Raw genomic sequence first — 19503 nt, 5'->3', positions numbered from 1 at the left:
GCGGCCTGCTGTGAGGGGAGGGCGCGAGCCGAGCGGGCGCCGTGGCACGGCGGGGGGCGCTGCTGCTGCCGCCGCCGCTGACCTGCGCTGGGCGCCGCGCGCCGCACTTTCGCTTCGGCCCCTTGGCGCGCGGCGGGGCTGGGCTGGGCCGCGGCGGCCGCCCCGCCCCTCGGCGCGTGACGCGGGCGCATCTCATTAGCGGCGCGCTCGGTCGCTAGGTGCCGGCGCCGCGGCCAGAGCGAAGCAGGTGCCCGGAGATGGCGAGTCGTGCCGAGCCCAGCGGCCCCTCGGCGCGCGGCGGCGGTGGCGCCGGCCTCCTCCCGCCGCTCCTGCTGCTCCTCGCCGCCGCCGCCCTCATCCCCAGAGGTAGGAGCGGGCTGCGCTGCCGGCCCCCCCCGGCCCGCCCCTCCCGCAGAGGGCGCCGCGGAGCGCGGCCGCAGCCTGCCCCGGGGCTGTGTGTGTGTGTGTGGGGGGGGGGGGGGGTGAGGGCCCGCGGCCGGCGCCTCCCCGCGCTGGGCTCTGCCCGTCCCCCTCGCTCCTGGGCAAGCGGCCGGCCCCGCGGCGGGGCGGGCAGCGCTGGCGGTCGGCGGCGAAGGCGGGACGCGGTGCCTGGCGCTGTCGGGCGGCCCCTGCCCCCGGCGGGGCCTAGCGCGGGCGCGGGGCACTCGGCGGCCCCTCCGGCGCCCTTGCAGGGCTGTGCAAGCAGCGGCTGGGCAGGGTGCCGTGCCCGCCCGAGCCCCCTGAGGGCTGTTTGCTGCCGAGTGGTCTCTAAGAAGGGCAGTGTTTTGAGAGCCGTTTATTTTACGCACTGAAGGCGTGTCAGGTGGATCAGATGGGGTTTGGGGTCTCGTTTTTCTTCCCTTGGAAGCTTCGTGTGCGAATCGTTCGAGACGTAACGTGCGGGCTGGTAGGTAAATGGGCTTGGCAGACCTGGATCGGTCGGAACTTCCCTCTCTTTAGTGTCCAAGTTTGATGGTCTCAATAAAATAGTCCTGCGAAGCGTCTTGGGGCTGCTGTGTCGTGGAAGAGCCCGTGCTCTGCCGGTGAACTGCGAGTAGTGTGTACGTGAGGCTGTGGTGGTGCATCGATAGAGGAACAATAGGCTGGCTGTGCTGGCTGAGAAATGCTAGGTGCGGGGAGCCTCACTCGGATGCCCAGCGCGGCTCTCCGACTCCCAGGCGTGAAAGCCTGCGAGTTTCCAGCTCGTTTAAGGGAGGGGTGCAGTGGGTAGTCACGCTCTTACGTGTAAATATTTTGCTGTGTACGATCGACTTGACGAAGGGGACCTGCAGGGTGGTGAAGGAGCGACTCCAGGCTCACCAGTGCATGTCAGAGCTATATGGGCAGTCTGTTGCTGGTTACCATGGAAGCAGCTTCTTACTGTTGTCTGTCTTACGGGCTTGACATGGCTTTATCGCGGAGCCTTCATATTTAAAAAGTACTTGGTGTGTGCGGTCCCCCTCCACCCCCGTATCTCTCCATTCACAGTATTTTCAATTCAGAAAGCTTGCAGCACGCTCATGTAAGCCTGGCTCGTGGGCTGTAACGGCGGGCTTCTGCTAGCGCCGCCGCCTCGGAGCCCTCCTGCTCCCGGCGAGGATAGGGAAGCTGCCCGGAGAGGGTGCGTGTGAGCGAGAGCTCAAACCTGTTGGAATCAAAGTGCAACTTCCGATGGGCTTCCATTTTCTGCTTTCCGCAGTGATTAATGGGAGCCTTGTTTAAAACGCATTCTTTGCTGTAACCCGATCCATTTCATCAAGTTCAGATGCTTTTGCCAGAGATGATTGCTTTGGATTAAATAGACATTAATTAAACATGACTAAATAGGGTTTCCCAAGCCTGTCTCGTACAATAAATTCCTTTGCTATCCAATAAAACCGTCTGAATAACATTGAGCAGTAAGTGGAGCCTCGGCAGACAAATTTGCGGGGGCAGTTTGGGGCGCCTTCTGCAGCCGTGTGGCACAAGCTCTGTGCAGCAGCTTGAACAAGATAATATTCTCGGCGATGTGCTCCACAAAGTGCCGCCTCGCCGTCGTTGCGTTTCTCTTGCACTGAACTGAATAGCCGCAGGAGGGACTTGCACTTGTGTCTGATGGCTTTGATAAAATATCCCTCATTAATGCCACTTTATATTTACAGTGTGTCACTGGAGACGCACAAGGCTTCATTTACCGACTTGTGCGACAAGAGGAGCTAGCATTATTTGCCTGGGACGTTTTGGAAGAACAAGAGAGCCTTTGAGTGATCTGTTGAATTTAACTAATACGAAAAGAGGGGAATAAAGGAGCAGGCAGTTCTGCCGAACAAAGAGCTTTATTCATATGTATGTTGTACATGCCTTACCCAGTTTTCCCCAATGGCCTTTTCGGCAAGATGTGTGTGTGTGGGGGGAAGCTAGTGTCATTTTCAGCTCGTTATTCTGACTTTACATACCTTCTGTTAGAGATCATCGTCCTCCAAAATAAGGCCAATGTCTTCTGCCTGAATGCCAGCTCTGACAATGAAAATTACTTTGTTTCTTAATGGCATGTTCCGTCCCCTTCTGGAAGTCCTGAAGACTGAGTCTGTTCTCCGAATTCAGCTGTTTTGCAGCCCTAAGTGTCTCTGAGTGATGGAAACAAGCCACTGGTGGCAGGTCTTTTTATAATAAAATGGGGAAACACTTATGTCACTTCAGTATGACTCGTCTGTGCTTAGCGGCAGGCACCCAGACATTTTTGTAATTAATGGGCTGTCTTCATAGTTCTTAAGATGTTTTGTCATGAGATGAGCTTTGTGGTGTATTTCTTAAGCTCATGAAAATACCTTTGTTTTAGTTTCATGCTAAATGAATGAATTGACCAGTTATCTGATATAGAGAATTTATAGCTTGAAACAAGAAAAAAGCCCTGTTGCAGGATAACTGTGCTCATTGTTTGTTTTGCTATCTAACTCTTAACATCTCATCTCACGTTTTGAGTTGCCTTTTTTTTTTGAGGGCTGTTTTTTAATGAAAGGCTCGTATGATGATATGTTATGGTGAACCTGTAAAATGGAGCTCAGCTAATGCACATAACCTGAGTTAGAATATTGAAGCAGTAGGCAGGGTTCACATGCTGCAGTTAAAAGGATTATGCCTGACCTGTGCAGTTGGTGTTTTTCTGACAGTGAAAAGCACCACACAGTATGAATAGAGAATGTGCTGCTGTTAGAAGATAATTGTCTCTGGATTTTAATGTTCTGCCATGAATCAAATGATAAAATACCAGAAGTTTTGCTTTTACTGTATTTTAGACAAAGTTCCTTAAAACCCCAAACCTTCATTTTCCCTATTTCCCTCTGTCTTTTAAAAGCAGTTAGTTTGTTAATTCCAGGAGTCTTTGAAGAGAAAATTATTGTTGTGGCAGTAAATGTCTGGTAATGGTTGTAGGGGTCTGTGTCTGCTTGTCTCTTTTATCTGTTGCTACCCAAGGTACAGTAGTATTAGTGCTATATCTCGCTGCTTGAGTGGAATCCTGTGATCTGCATGCAGAAATCTGGAGTGTGCTTTGGAGTGTGTTGTAATTACTTTGCTGACTGGTTTAAGCACGGATAATTGGAACGGGGATAGGCAGTGTTAGGACTCGGTTTAAAATAAGCTAGTAACTCAAGATGAATGTGTGGTTCTGTGGCACCTTTTTATCTGATCTCAATGCTTTACAGTTAATTAAGCTTCATAACACCCCTGTGAAGTACGAAGAGAGTTGAAGAATGATTTCAGCTAATATTGAAATGCAGTCAGCATTGGGTGGAACACAGCATCTGTTTAATGGTGCATAGCAACATTGCACAGCAGTTTAGAAAGAATAACTTTTCGACTGAAGCCATAGGGGGTATTTGGAGAAATAGTGTCAGCATTGAAATAAAACCTTGTCATGGCGCTGGGTGTAATGGCCACAAGGATACAAAGGTATAAGGACATGTCTAAGAACGAGAAGTGGTCGTAATTGTAGTGCTGTGTATCTGCCAACATCAAAGAAGCCCCCCAAGCAACAGGCCGGAGAAAGACCTTCTCAAATGCAGTCAATAATCCCACTGAGGTTGTGTTAATCAGGCTCTCTTGTAAATATGGGGTGAATTTCTAAGGAGCTTTTGTATGCAAGCAAGACAAAAGTCTTCTGATCTACTTCGCTGAGACTTGGCTGAGCTCTTCCATTTGAAAAATATACTAACATTCTTGTTCTGGTGGTGGTCTGTGTGAAATGCAAACACTTCAGGAAAATTGCAAGGAAGAGGCTGGTAAATAATCCATCTGGATTGCAGCTTGGGCTCATTTAAGTCTTGCACGTAGGCAGTTGAACACAGGTTTATAAGCATGACAATCTGGCTTAGAAAACATGGCCAAGGAGACTCCTGTGATTCTAAAGATGCGAAGACTAGCAAATATTCAGCTCTGTTCTGTGCACAATCTAAATTGAAGGGGGGGGCAGTTATTAGCCCCTTTGGCTTGCCAGACACCTTTAAAATTAATTGCTGATAATATTGGACATTGCTATACAACTTGGCAAGAGCTGTTGCTTTTACTGATTTTTCTCTGAGGAGGCTCTTCTGTTGTAGCTGAGGCTGCAGCATAGGCAAGAGCCTAGAAAGTATAGTTATGTTCCCCCTTTGAACATCAGTCTTTATCAATTTCTGTTTTGTTGATGTTACTTTGCTGCTTGCTTGCTTGCTTTTGGTGTGTAAATAAAGAAAGCTGTAATTGAACAACTCTGACTCAGTAACTGAAGATGGCTTAGTGTTGCTTCCTCAGGTCTGTGCCAGAACTAAAAGCATGTTCTGTGGGGCAGCAGCATGCAGATATAGTCTCTGCCCTATTGCTTGACTAAAGTTGGATCAGCTTTTTTACTGTCTAACACCACCTGGAATAAAATGTGTGTTTTAGACTAGATGTTATTTGAAAGGACAGTTTAAATGCTGCTGCTAATGTGCTTGCTCACTCGTGCCCCCCCCACCCCCGCAAAAACTTACCACCACCACCCTTTCTGATATTATACTTGGGCAGATTTTTCTTGCCATTTTTGCTTAGTGACAGCTTTTCTAGAGATTATTGTTATACTTTTAAAAGGGATTTTAACAACTTGTACATCTTCCATGTCTGATAAAATGTATTGCCGTACTTTTGTCTTGAACGCAGGGGCTCTGTGTGTTCAGAAAGGGAGGTTGCTTTCTGTGGTTCAGAGAGATATGATTTGAACAGACTTCTGAAGCTTTAAATGTAGTGCAGGCTATAAGTTTACAGTATTCGGTTTAGCTGGAATTCAGCCAGTAAGTAAATACTTGCGCAATGGTTTAAGGGTGCAAGCAAAGCTGGACATGTAATCTGTATGTCTTCTGAGAAACTGGATGCTACTTGGAAAAAACTGCATTTGTTTCTTTGTGGAATACTATGTGCTAGTGTTTAGTGGTGTCAAACCACTAGCATTAAATAGACTTTGTTTGGAAACCTGTAATAAAGGAGTAAACCTAACTGATATGTTGTGCTTATAAGTGGTATGTACTTGTTTGTTTCATAAATCAGTTACTTTTCTGGAGATTTAATTGTGTGTTGCAGGTAGCAGCTGCTGTTGTGGCTAATGGGGAGCTCCAGTACAGAACCCTTTGAAGGTCGGCCAGTGCTGGCTTAGAGACTTTGGTGTGCTTGGCTTCAAGATGGTATGTGAGGGGAGTATGCTGGTGAAAACAGGATGTTTTTGCATGTGCATCAGGCTCTTTTATTTTTTAGAAAAACACAATGAGGCTTCAATCAAATTTAGGATTTGACACAGAGTATTTCAGTGGAGCTTGTCAGCTGGGGCATATTTTGGTGAATGGTAGTTGGCCCATGTTCCAAGATGATGAGCTGGCTTTTGCATTTCAGCCTTGTGCCTGAATTTAGATATTCCAGTACTTTGTAAGCATGAGAGAACCAGGACTGCAAGTTACACAGGCGTAGGCTAACTCCTGTTCTGACACGTGGCTACATAGGAATAGTATCTGTGTGCTGTTCTCTACCTTTTTCGTTGGAGTATTAAGTTTTTTTCTTTCCTTGTGTGTTCATTAGCTGCTGAACTTGCCGATTTTCCTATTCAGTTGCACTTTAGGTTGTTGTCCTAAGTCTTTGTGTGGGAGTGGAGTTAGATATTAGGAAACTGTACTATGTGCATTATACTACACTGCATGGGTCGTTTTTGAAAATCTGAGTTTCAGATTAGTGTTTCATCTGTTCCAAATATGAACAATGAGGAGAATATTGTGAGCAGCAATAATTCTCATAATTGGTGTTGAACTCTACCACTTACCTGCTCTGTGCTGAGTGGCTTTTTTTTTTTTTAATTTAAAACACTTGACTAGATTGTGCGAGGAACTTCTATTGGCTCGTGTGCTTAGCTAGCTTAAATCAATGACATGCCTCAGACATAAGCCCAGGACTTTGTAGGATTCGGCCAGCTGACCCTACAGTTGGTTTTAATTGCTTACATTCATGTGTGGTTGAAAAGCTTGAATAATAGAAATGTTCTGACCTTTCTGAATTTTGAAGGTGAATCTACTTCAGAAATTCTGTCCCCCTTAAGATGCTAGTATTTAGGATCAAAATGAGATTTAAGCATTTGTCTACTTAGAAATACAAGAAACTTTTGTGAGTTGTAGCTTAACTAAAAGGTCTCTCTGGTTTTGCTTTTTCAGGTATTTTTTTTTCACTGGAAATACTTGCATTTTCATGGTGTTGCTATTTGCTGTTTGATAGTATTGACATATGTAGGTGGTGTTCTGACTTTTATTGCTACCTTTAAAGGATGTGTGTTGATAATTTTAGCCTCTCCATATTGCAGCACTCTTATCAGGATTTGCATAAGCAGCTTTCCCAGTTAATAGGACTTTCTCTGCAGGATAGATGGAAACAATATTGGTCACTATTGTTTGACTTGGGGGGGATGTCTTTTTAAAATAACAATGAATATTTTTGTGGGTTCCACCTAAACAGTGAAGGCACTGTCACTTAGCAGCTCCTGTTAGTGGCAATAGAAGTCAAGTGCAAGTACTGAGGAAAAAAATAGGCTCTTGGCTCTGTATGATGGAAAATATTTTCAAATCTTAGGTATGTTTGGCAGTGGAAATAGTTGTGTTCAAATCTTATTTTCTCTGGCAAAACCAGGCATGAAGGGCTGACCCTGAACAGTTATATTGCTGACCTGATTCTTCTCTAGGATGTCAAAAGTGCTTAAATTTTGTTACTTTTTCTGGAATCCTTGACTAAGCAATGGAAGCTTAAAGAGAAATGGTAGTTAATTTAACATTCTCTGAAAAGGTTCAAGTACTGATTAGCTTACATGACAGTGAACTTCTCTTACCTCTTGTACATACAGCATCTTGAAGATGAGGGAACTCTGACAAATCCATTTGATAACTGCCTTAATGGTGTCTGGTCCCATGTACCAGCTTAAGCTGTTATAGGAAAAAGACAAGCTAGCTCACTAGTTTTTAGGGAAGTACATGGGACTATGCAGTGTGTCATCTCTTTCTCAGGGGTTACCTGCAACATGATTGTCTGGTTATCGGAAGGCATTGGATATCAGTTTCCTTAACCAGTTTGCAAGCAGTGGCAAGGGAAAGGCTATCATTTCATTTACAGAATTCAAGTGCAGTTCCAGTGTGTTATGCTTATGGATTTTATGTTCTGGATGAAGGTAGAACTTGTATTGCTGTAAAGTCTGAGAGAACTTGAAACAGCATGCAAGCTCTGCCATATTTATGTGCAAGTGCAGGTGCTTATTTTTTGGGGTGGGGAGTTCAAGCATAGACTGTCTGAGATGCTGTGGATAAGGGAGTAGCTAGAGGTGACTTGCTGTGCTGAGGGTGGAGATGGCAAATGATTAGCTCCAGAGTGTTTGAGGAGTAGTGGTGATGCTACCATACCTGTAAGGGGCCCAGGATATCCATGAGGCCAGTGTTGCCTCCTGAAGTTACACTTGTACTCTCAAAGTTCTGGATTTATAAAACATTAAGTTCAGGTTATGACTATGAATGAACCTCTTTGATCTTGTTGTGCCCTTTTTTTAGCAGTGTTTGTAAATGATTGAATCTGATTATAATCTCTTCAAAGGTCTGTATCCAGACTGGAAATGTCACTGTATTCCCCAAGCTGTCACTAAGTGTCACAAGTTAGTCTTCTCTGGGATGGTTGCTCGTGCTGGTTTTCTTCCATTCACAAAGATATACTTAATTGCTAATATAAAACATGACAATTTTTGATATGAGCTTGGACCTGAGATCTCAAAACTTAATGCGGAAACAACACGCTTTTTATTAAAGCAGTGATGCTATTTATAACTATGATCTTCTGATGGATAATGTGCTGCATTTGAGAGCAGCATAGAACTTGTCAAGCTCTAGGGAGAGAGTTTTAAGGTCACCTTTAATTTGAACAGTGATTAGATGAGGGCTGTTGGTAACCACCAGCTTGTGGTTAAATCTCTACCTGGGAGATACAGGAGACAGGTGTCTTCTCAGTCCCCTCATGCTTTATTCCAATTACCTGCAGTGTATATTCCTTCTCAGGACTGTGACAGGGAATAAGAAAATGTCAAATAGTAAAGTGACATTCCCCTCCCTACCCTACTCCCCCCCCATTCAGTAATAGAAATATAAGTCTGAGTCTGCAGCATCAAGAGAGATCAGAGTAATCGGATCAAGCATGAGAAACTGCTTGTTGCTGCTTTTCTGTTTTTTAGATGAGGCTGCTAGGCAGCTTCCCTCTTGGAACACTTTTAAATATTAGTGGTGTTAAGCTTTAAAGTTGAGGTTACAGCTAAATAGGGCTCTGCTAAAATTAGGCTACAAAGAAAACTCTCTTTGTGCAGTCTGAGTGTTTTATGTAAACTCTGGGCTAATGCACTAAGATAAAGGTGAAAATAAAGGAATGTCATTCTCTCCCAGCCCTTATTTTGTGTCTGAGAAGATGAACATTTGTCCCTAACTCTAATTGCAGAGATGGCACTTTCACTTCATATGTTTTATTGCAGTAATACTTCCCTTAAATGTGATCTGTGACACTGATGCATCTGTGACCTTGAAAAGGCATGTGGCTTTCTTAAAAGCTATTCCCCTCCCCACTCCCCTGCCATAATCTGTCACGGGATAACTTCTGGGCCACAGCTACTCTTCATCCATTAAAAGTTGTTGAAACTGGATGGCTGGGTCAAACTGTGGGGAGGAAAAGCAGGTAGCTCTTGTTTATAGCTTAATTGCAAAGACTTTTCTCCTTTCCACACAGTTCTGTTTCTTACGCCTTCTGTTATGCCTGCATGTGGACATTTATCCCAGTTCTTATTCTTTGCAGTGCTCTGTAACATCAAAACAGTCACTTATCCATGGTCCCCTTACAGTCACAGAGCTATAATGTCTTTGGTTACACACTTGTTTGTTTAAGCATTATGTATGGATTAGCTCAATTGGTTGAGGTTTTTAGAAGAATGGCAAGTATTCTTTTTTCCCCATGCTTTCCTAAAGCAGAAGGCGATTCCCAGTTTCTTGCTGGACATGGCAGATAAGGTTGCTAGCTTTCAGGAGTACTGTTCTAAGAATTATACTAATTGTTCCTTTTAAAACTCTGCTTCAGGTGAGGCTTTTTTTTTGTTATGCCACAGATAGTCCATTGGTGTGGTGAAGTTGACTTTAGACAAACGTAAGTAAAATTGCTGTTACTCAAGCAAACATAAAGGACACACAAACTGTGTTGCTGCATGGAGTTGCATGAAGAGGTTGGTCAGCTAATTCTAAGTAGATTCATTATAAGGAAGACCTAAAATATTCTAAATATTGTCTTTTAGAGAACTGTTGCTGTAGCACTCTCTTTTTTGATGACTTCCTTTTTAAGTTATTTTGCTTGAAAACATTTGGGCCATGGATTTGTGCTCCCATTACTTATCTCTCTGAAAACTTAATCTGTGTTAGCTAACATGGATGTAAGTTATGTCAGAAGAAGAATTTTCAGCAGAAGCAGAGAGGCTCTTAAGAGTTGCCCCTTCTTTCCCAAGTCTATATAAAATTAGATGATCTTTTTAGCTGAATTAAGGATAGGCAGTGCCATGCATTCTGTAAGTGCTTTCTAACTAGGAAGTATGTTATGATTTTCTAGGTGTCAGCAACTCCTTAAAAGCATTCATGCCTACATCACTTTTCCTGCCTTAATTGGAGGAAGGCAATTCATAATGTTGCTTAGTGTTGAGATATAGAGCAATGCCATTTTTTGTTATCATTTCCTGATTACTGTTCAACTAGGATTCTTGGAGTTGGGTTGAAAGCTGATTCACAAACATCAAAACTGTTAATGTTTGTCATCAAATGAGCATCAGCTTTGTCAAGCTTCAGCTTGTGTGAGGAACATTGGGGTTAGGATTGTTTGGTGTAAGGGTGCTTTCTCAGGATGGGTGCAGCAAGAACAAAAAGTGAGGAACCCTGCTTGTTACGTGGTATGTTTTTGGGGTGTCAGTTCACTGAGAGTCTAGGTCAGCCTAACAGCAACTTCAGTTCTCTAGGCAGATTAATTTTTTTTGCCACCCTAGTTTTTTAACATGCTGTGCAAAGTCCGGAGAACTATCCACAGTTCCTTAGCACGTATTAGCTGACGGGGTTGAATTAAATTGATGTGTGGAAGTATTTTGATTTGCAGCTGAGAAGTGGGAGTAGCTCAGTTGTAATATGGCATCACGCTGAGTGAGTTGGTATTTCTTTAGCTCTTCAATAAAGGAATACTCTGGACACTGAGGGAAGCGATTATGCTTTTCCTGGATATGGATAGCATAACAGAAAAGGATGCACGTGCCCAGTACATGCTGGTGAATGAGAGAAAACTGGAGATGCCTGCCTAGAACAGTGTGATTAGTCATAAAGCTCTGTGGCTTGGCTTCACCATCCGCACTGATGGAGCATACTCCTAATTGCTCTCTTCTAAACACTTACAGTAGCTTGTAGTAGAAATAAGGCAGAAACCATTTAACTTCATTCTTTATGTTCATACTCACCATTGAAGTGTGGCTGCATTAAAAGATTTTCCTTGGTGTGTAAAAATTCAGTGAATATAGTTTCCCCTTTGCTTTCACTTGAATTTTTTGACTTTAATTTTCTGATAGTTTACCTGCTGCTCAAATTGAAGACCTTTGCTGTGTCTTTAAGAAAGTATATCTATAAGGTCATGATTATATCATTGCTGTTTTCTGCCAAATCACAGTTGAGCACTCTTCTTCCACCACCCTTGCTCAGCATCTAGTCTGAAAGCAGCTCTGAAGGAGACATTCCTCATTTTTGATAGTTTTGTCTACTAGGTTAATGACTTACACTGGGGTTTTTGCACTCTGTCCACATTAATTGCTTTGACTTAAAGTTCTTAGGCTCTTAGTTGTTCCATATAACCTTTAACAGAATGTATGCACTTTGTTAACTCTTCCTGAATCCATAACTGCCAGTTATTGCATCTTCAGCAAGTGTGGCTGCATCTTTTTTGGTAAGAGCAAAGATTGAGGTGTGATAGATAAGAAAATAACATTGCCTCCCTTTGGACATCTTTGGGGAAAGAGAGAAAATTGTGGACAAGAAGTAAAGAAAATACTTGGAGACAAATCATTTATTGTGATATGTGTATTGAGCCTTGTACACAGAGGGTTTCAGTGATGTAGCTTTCAAATCACTCCAGGACAATTTAAGGCACAATTATATGATGATTCTTTTCTCTAGGCTTTTTTGTAAATTGGATCTTAAGGTTTCAAGTGTGTCAACACAATATGATATATGTGGAATGAAGCTCTGGAAGGTGCGCGGTATGTTAGATAAAGCTGTCACTTTGTCTCTGAGTAGTCTTCCCATTTTCAGTTTTGTGTTGAGGCTGGATAGGTCTGTTGATTCCTGTTTGACATGCAGGAGGTCTTTAGTAAGAGCTCCCCATAAATATAGTAGTTTAATTACTATAAAACTACTTTTTTTTTTTTAACTTGCAAGATTAAAATGTCTTGTTGTGGACTACCTGTTGCATTTTCAGTCCACCTCTTCTTTCTCTGTATAGCCCTCCTTCATACCCCCAAATACCCTCAGCCTTTTCCAGATTTGTGTGTAGGGCTACCAAGGCAGGACAAGAGAGCAGAAATAGGTGGCTGTGAATGATAGGCACATTAGTAGTTTGCGTCACATTTTATTAATTTCTTCAATTAATCTCCCTGCAGTGTGCAGCCATGTGCAATGAAGTAGTGTTTGTGGAACAGTGTTGCAGGTCTAGAGGGTAATGCGTCTTGAACAGTTTAAAGAAACTTGTGGTACACACAACTGGAGAATTAAGAACTAATACTACTTGTATATACTCAATGGGTGAAGAGGTAGTTTGGCTTTTTATGAGTAATCTGTTACAGCAGCATTGCGTAGTTAAATCTGCTTTCTGGAACAGACTTAATATGGAATGTAATCTGAGTTTTGTTATGCTATATAGTCTTTCAGTATAAAATTTCACAGCACTGGTAACTATGCCCTTAGTTTTCTTTGGAATTACTTTAGCTTGGTTTCTTCTTGCAGACTTTATTAGGAAGTGTTTCTGGAAGGGTTTTAGGATTAGTGGTGAACAGTGGCACTGTCTTCTGCATACTTACCAGGGGCAGTTGAGCCAGTGTCTGAGCTGATGCCTCTCCGGAGGGCTAGCAGGGCCGGCTGCAGCAAGCATCATGGGTGCCCCATAGCCCCGATAGCGCATGCTTCTCGGATGGCCCTGTGCTGCTCCAGTTTGCTAGCTTTCCCAGTGCTGCAAGACTTGTCTCTTACCTGCTTTGGAGGAGGCAGGTCTTGGTTAGGATGGCTGCACTAGCCAGGGATGAAGATTTCTATGCTTGTGGAGTTGCTGGGTTATTTGAAACTTCGTCTGGGGGAATTGATAGGTCTGTTTAGCATGTTAATGAAGGACTGCCAAGGAGCCTAGGGCATTGGCTGGCAGGACACTACTGTTTTGCATTGTTACAAGCTAAACAAATGATGCATCTTGTTCTCCCATTCTTCTCTGTGCTAATACGTATGAATCCTGTTGTAAAATGAGTAGCTTAAATTATTTTGCAGTAAATAAGTAAGGATTAGTAAACTATATTTCAAATCTGGTCATCTGACTCTCCAGGCAGAACCAGAAGGGCTAACTTATAGAGCTGACTTTCTGTGTCAAACATATATAAAAGGATTTTTCACTGAAATTAGGGGAAGTGTTTTCGGTGCACGCAGACTTAGATGTACAGTATATTGTTGAAAAGTGGTGTAGGTTGTTCACTACTTCTGGATTTCATTGCCTGAATAATGTTGAATCTTGCGCTTCTCACTGTCACTAAATCCACAAGAGGAACTGTTGGAAATGCAGCTTTTCTTTGCTCTGCATAAAATATCTTTGTAGCAGTCTAAGAAATTGGTGTCCCTTAAAGATGAAATCCAAAACAATTTTAAAATTTTAATAACTTGGTGGTTTTTGTTGTGCTGAAAATCAAATTACTTTTTCCATGCCTCGTTGATTTAAAGGTGTCTAGGAAATCTTTTGCCTTAACCTCTGTGAAAGTTGCATTTGAATGAACTAGATGAAGAGTAATTTTTTCCAGTTTAAGTGTAGGAAAATGGTAAATCTTGGGGGGGGGGGGGAGAGTACCTCTGAAATTGGTATCTTTTCATTTTTAAATTGGTTCCTAGGATTTATAAGGAATTCAAAGGCAAAGAATGAACAGCTCTGGTTAGATATTGAAGCAACTTGTTCTTATTTTTCTGGAAAATATATGGATGCTGTAGCATAGAAGCCAAACTCTGCAAAACTACTGCACATAAATTATTACTTGTATGGTTTAGAATAGTGATAAAAGTAGACCTTTGTTTCCTTTGTGTTTTTTTTTTTTGCATTCAGTCCGCATCTTAAGAATGGCTCCTGTTATTTTCTTTCTACTGCGTATTGTCTTTAGCAATTTCACATGAGTGCTATCTTGTATTTTTCTTCTCCACACATGATTTTGTATGCTTCTGGGGTGGATGTTTTTTTTCTACTGTTCGCTTGTCCAGATTATCTGCATGGAGAGAACTGACTTGTTTTTACATGATTTAGTTGTAAATATGGTAAGTGTTGATAAATGTTGTTGTCATAAGTACTTACAGCTAATGGACTGATTACTGAATTTCTTATGTTAAAATCTGTACAAGCTATACATACTAGCAGCTTCCAAGGGAAGTGTAGTATTAAGCTTGTGGTTTTCATGTTCAAATGAAATCCTAGGTGTGACTGTATTGTGTTAATTTATTAGGGAAATGCTGTCTGGTGACAACTGGGTTTCTGAGGCAAGGTTTTAATGAAGGGGGAGAAAAGTGCTTGTTCCTCTTTGTTTGTTTTTTCTGTTTTTGTAGGAGCAGATGCCATTATGAGGAATAACTGTTTGGAGAGGATATGCATAGAAAACATCTGTAAGTTTATACACAGGGGGCTTGGAATGAGTGATGTTAATTGTTGCCACTGGGGTTGAAGGAACAAATACATTATTTGCTGGTAGTTTCTTTTTAATTGACTAATAAGCTCTGCTTGAACTACCATTGTTTAATAGTGTTACTTCCAGAATGCCTTACATCTGGCTCGACCCCTTGCATTTTCAAATGAGTGTTTTTAGGAAGTGTTGCTCTAAATAAAAAATCTTGGATTTGACAAAATACTCCTTAGGGGAATCCTAGATGGCTTTTTGCAGTCATAAAAAAAAATCTTTATGTTGCAGAGGATCTTGGTTCTTGTGCTTTAGACCGATGGAAATGAGAATTTTGGGGTGTAGTTTGAGATATTGAGGTACTTGGAGGTAATAGTGGTGGTTACCTCAAAAAACATAGGAAGGGAAAAACAAGTTATATTGCATGTGTTGGAGGAGTACAGATCCAACTGTTTCTGTACTACTGCAGACCTCACTAAGCTTGCTCATTCTAAAAGCCTCTCTTGGATTCCAGGGAGGTTCTATTGCCTTCTGCGTTTATGGGGTTTCCTCGGGGGGGTTTATATTGCCAGCTGCTGGGAGATTGGAACCCTGGACCTGCAAGTGGGGGTGGCTGAAATTAGCATATTGCTAAATAGAAGTTTGTGAACTGTCCTGTGAAAGCATGATGCTGTGAGAAAGGGATAATGGAGATGCAATAGGTTCACTAGCAATTTATAATGCACTTGATGCTGAATTTAGAGCTCAAGTAAAAGGTATCTGTCTGTCTCCACACTCTCTGAGTACTTTCGTACATGCGAAATCAGGAGGAGGACTTCCAGGCCTACTGCTTTTTGGTTTGGAACTACTCAGTTGAAGTACAGACAAGTTGGAAAGAATATGTTTTCTCTCAGGAGGGGTAAATTGCAACTGCAAAACAAATCTCTAGCAGGAGATGGAGTTGCTTGTCTGGATTTGTAGCACAGTTTGACAGTTTGTTTGCCTCTCAGCACCTTGATTCAGGAGTGTTTTGTCTTAGGGGGAAAAATCTTCATTTGTGGGGTCAGGAAAAAGGGAGAATAGGAATCTTGAGTACTTAGTATGGGCAGTATAAGCTTTGCAGAGTCACACATCCAGATGGATTACATGAGGAACTTGACATCTTGTTTAAAAACAAATCATTCATTATGTAGCAATGAATAATCAAGCATTACAGTTTCATCTCTGGAGGTTCCTTTTTTGGTTGGAATTTTGATAGTTCAGTAATTAAAAGCTGAAAGCTATTACACTGTCTACATGTTGATCAATTGGTAATTAAAAAGTTGATGATAGATATGGTATTTCATGGGACCGGTTTGTTATGATCAGATTTCCGTAGTGTGTTTTGAAAATTGTCATTTAACTTAATGCTTAAGCATTTTTCAATATTCATGGACTATTTTATTTGGATTTTATAAATGCATTTAAATTATCAAAATTTGCATACTGTAATTTGAGATTCTAATGGATCACATGATTTTAATATGATCTGAAAGGATAGTTTTCTCTGTCTACTGAAATGCATTTCAAGACTATGTAAATGTTCTTCCTCTGGATATTATATAATTCTTTGGCTGTTGTATCATTAATTCGCTGTGGCTGGCTTAATCAGCCTGAATCTAAGGCAAATACTTAAGCGTTCTTGAGGTATGACCCTTGTCACAAGATTCACTCCTTTTAAGAGTCATTCAGCCTTCATGCTGGGATCTTAATCTGTACCTGATGCCGGAGTGCTAATTGGGACAGAAGTGATTCAAACTCTTAGGCTGCTGTTTTTACTAAAACACCTATATTTTCCTGCAGTGATGATCCCTTAGGTCAGGGATGTAGTTCTAGCTGTTGTAAGAGTACCACAGCTCAAATGTAGCCCCTAATCACATGTCCTGTGTAGAGTGTCCTATCAAATGCAGTGCATGGGTGAGATTTCAAGGCTGCAGAATCCTATTAAGTTCTCTTAACCAACCTTAATCTCCTGCAGTTCAGGTGTACAATCATGGCTAGAAACAACATGTGCAGGAATATGTATCTGCTGTTCATTTAGGACTGAATTCTCGATATTGCAATATAACCAGTAATAAAGTTAAATTCTTCTCTTTGTAGTTGTATGTATAATGTAAACAAATTCAATTCTGAACAGAGTCATGATTTCAAGTATGCCAAGTGTCAGTGTATTTTTTCTGCTGATCTTCAACTGTTGGCTTTTATGTTGCTTCAGTGTCTGGAGACTTGGTGCCTGTTTGTCCTGAATAGCTTAAACATATCTAGTGAAGTCAGTCCCTGTACTAGAGTGTCTAAACCTAAACTGTGTGGCTCACTGACATCATCTCGTTTAGGCTGCTTTTTATGACCATTAGCTTATGCTTTGGTTTTAGACTTCCAAATCCAGTTGGGGAAAGAGGCAATAGTAGTGTCTGAAGCTTACTTCAGGAATGTCTGTTGAAGACTGCAGCACTCAGGTTAGAGGCTTACCGTGTGCACCATGGAGGTGATCAGAGCAGACTTTCAATCTTCTGTTTGTGTAATGTGAAGGCATTAATCTTACCTCTTGAAGAAAGACTGCTGCAGATTGTAACCGCAATGTTAAATGAAAAGTACTGAAAGGATCTTAAGTGGAAGACTATCAAAATACTACATTACTTCAATTTTGTCAAGTTGATTTGCAAAGGGACAAGTAATACTGGTAAGCAACATAGTTAAAAAGCACAATACAGTGCTGCAGTATCAAAATCATGGATTGCAAAGGATGGCTTGCCCTGTCTTAGTTCCTGCTTTTTGAGCTTTTGGTCTCTCTGGTTAATAGATATTTGAAAAACCTGTAGGCCTACTGGGCCTCTTGCAGCTGAGGGAAGGTTGAGGATAAGTTTGATAATACAATCTAGGACAAAGTCCAAAATCAGGGAAAATTCTGTGTTGATAAGTCATCTTGGTGGAAGGAAGATTCATTGGTTTAGGAGTTTCATTTGAGACCTAATTGATTCCCAAACCTGATGCTTTTCAGAGCATGATGTAACCTCCCTTCCCTTGCAGAACTTTTGTAGGGGGGAAAAAAGGCTTTTTTCTTGTGGGTGAAATAATGTTTTTGCCCTGTTTCTCTAAAGGTGTCAAGATTCCTTTTTTTGATGCTTATGGCCCTGATGCTGGCAGGGAATTGGCCAGGTAAAATAGGTGATTCTAGTGATCGAAGTATATGCTGTTTGAGAGGAAGCGATCTTTCGATGTCTGCATTCTGTATAGGCGCTATGTAAGCTCATGGGGGACAGAGCTCAGTGCAAGTCAGTAGCCTGAACACCTCTTCTAGTTGTTGGATGAGTTGCTGATTTAGAAACCCTTCTAGATCAGTAGTTGACTTGGCTGGTTTAAGGCTGGCAAAGCGCCCTACCTGAGCTGCAGTCCTGGAATGATTTCACTGTAATTTGGCTTGAAAGTGGAGAGCCATCCAAGATACCTGCCAACCTGATCTAGTGGAAAATACCTTCCTATCCCTTAGTCTGGCAATCACTGAACCGGAAAAGGCAAGCAAGGCTTAGCTAGTGGACACCTGAGAAGATGCCTAATTCGGATTGTAAGCCTGTCCTTGACAAGGTTGAGTCTTCATCACTGATGCTTTAGAGAAGCTGGAAGGCAAAAGCCCAGAAGTGTCAGTTCTTTGTAATGGAAAAGAAGAGAAGTGCAAAGCCTTCCTGGCTCTTGTATCTGGCCAGCATGCATCTGTCTTTACGTACTCCAAGACTGAGCTATCTGGGTTTATCTAATTGTATCATAAAAACTGGTAATTGCCTTGTCCACTGCTTTGAGATATGAGCAGAGTTTAAAATGACTGGATTTCTGCATGAGATAAAGACGTGGCATTAGCGTTTAATGATAACTTAGGTACATTTAAAAAAGCCAAGGGTTTAAAAAGCGCTCTATCCTTAGATGCTTGTTGCATTTTGACAGCTGGTTCCAGTAATTTGTTTTTATAGGGCTGTTTGTAGTAAATGAATGGCATGTTGAATATTTTACTGAGATTTTAGATTATCTAAAGAATACTTTCTGGTTTACTAATTGGTAGATAATGCTGAGTACATTGATGTTGACATGAGCAAATGGATTTAAAATGATTTTGAAGTGAGCCTCATTAAAAGATGCTCTAATTCAGTCAACGGGAAATGTCAACTAATATGTCCACGCTTGCGCTCTCAGACCAGATTGTGCAGTGTTGGAATTTGTACAGGTTCATATTAAAGGCAAATATAAATGCTGCATTTGGATATTGATAAGTCTTGTTAAATTCTGGATGATAAATTCTAAGAATTGAATTCTTTAGAAGGTGGTAAGTGTGAAAGCTGAGTAAGTAGCTATTTTAGTTCCTTTTGGCCTTTTATGAACTGTCCTGAACTAGGGGAGGGAAGGGAGACTGCTTTTAATCAGTCTCATTCTGAAAGATTTCTAAGATGAATGCAAATGGTTTTAAATGGAGGCAGCTGGAAGGTGTGGTCAATTTGATAGGATATGCAATTGAGCCTTTTGAAGAAGTTCCAAAGGCAGCCAGGGATTTCAGAAAGTTTCCCAGTGGCTCTTTTTTCATGATAGGGAAGCTGAGATCTGAGCAGGCTGTAATTGTCTAAAGCAACCCTGGGAGGGCTGGGAATGAAACCCTATAGTCCAGTCTCAGCTGCTTTTGAAACTACTACATGTGCTGGTTTATGTATGTAATATGTATGTGGCTGTGAGGAAAGAAAGAAATCCTGTAAAAGCCTAAGATAGTATATTTAATTTGCTAAATTGCACAGGGCTTTGTTGGCAAAGGTGATCAGATCTTTGGACTAGATTCAGATGAGCAGTGATGGTCCCAAAGTGTCCTGGTTTTAATCCTCAGCAAGGAGGTAGATTCTGTTGTCTCCTCAGGTTTTCAATCCATGCCTGCAGTGTTGCTGTATTTCAGGCATCATTTGTTGTAAGTGGGGGAGAGGATTCCCCCCCCCCCCAACCAGATTAGGTTCTTCCTTGTGAGTCTTCTCTGTCAATAAAATGTTAACTTTTTC

The 19503-nt window shown here is 41.9% G+C and overlaps 1 protein-coding gene across 5 annotated transcripts in view; it reads left to right on the top strand.

Moving 5' to 3' along the window:
- Nucleotides 1-255: 255 nt before the first annotated feature.
- The window catches only part of CADM1 (cell adhesion molecule 1), a 213259-nt gene continuing 194011 nt past the window's right edge, over nt 256-19503 (top strand). For all 5 annotated transcript variants that reach the window (XM_067310231.1, XM_067310232.1, XM_067310230.1 and 2 more), the window contains exon 1: nt 256-366. In XM_067310231.1, coding sequence (XP_067166332.1) covers nt 258-366 — 109 coding nt within the window. In that variant the 5' untranslated portion in view covers nt 256-257. The remainder of the gene's footprint in view (nt 367-19503) is intronic.

This window comes from Apteryx mantelli, chromosome 23, assembly GCF_036417845.1.
Source record: "Apteryx mantelli isolate bAptMan1 chromosome 23, bAptMan1.hap1, whole genome shotgun sequence".
NCBI lineage: Eukaryota > Metazoa > Chordata > Aves > Apterygiformes > Apterygidae > Apteryx > Apteryx mantelli.
Note: the sequence above shows the minus strand (reverse complement) of the source record. Positions and strands in the feature narration are given on the sequence as shown.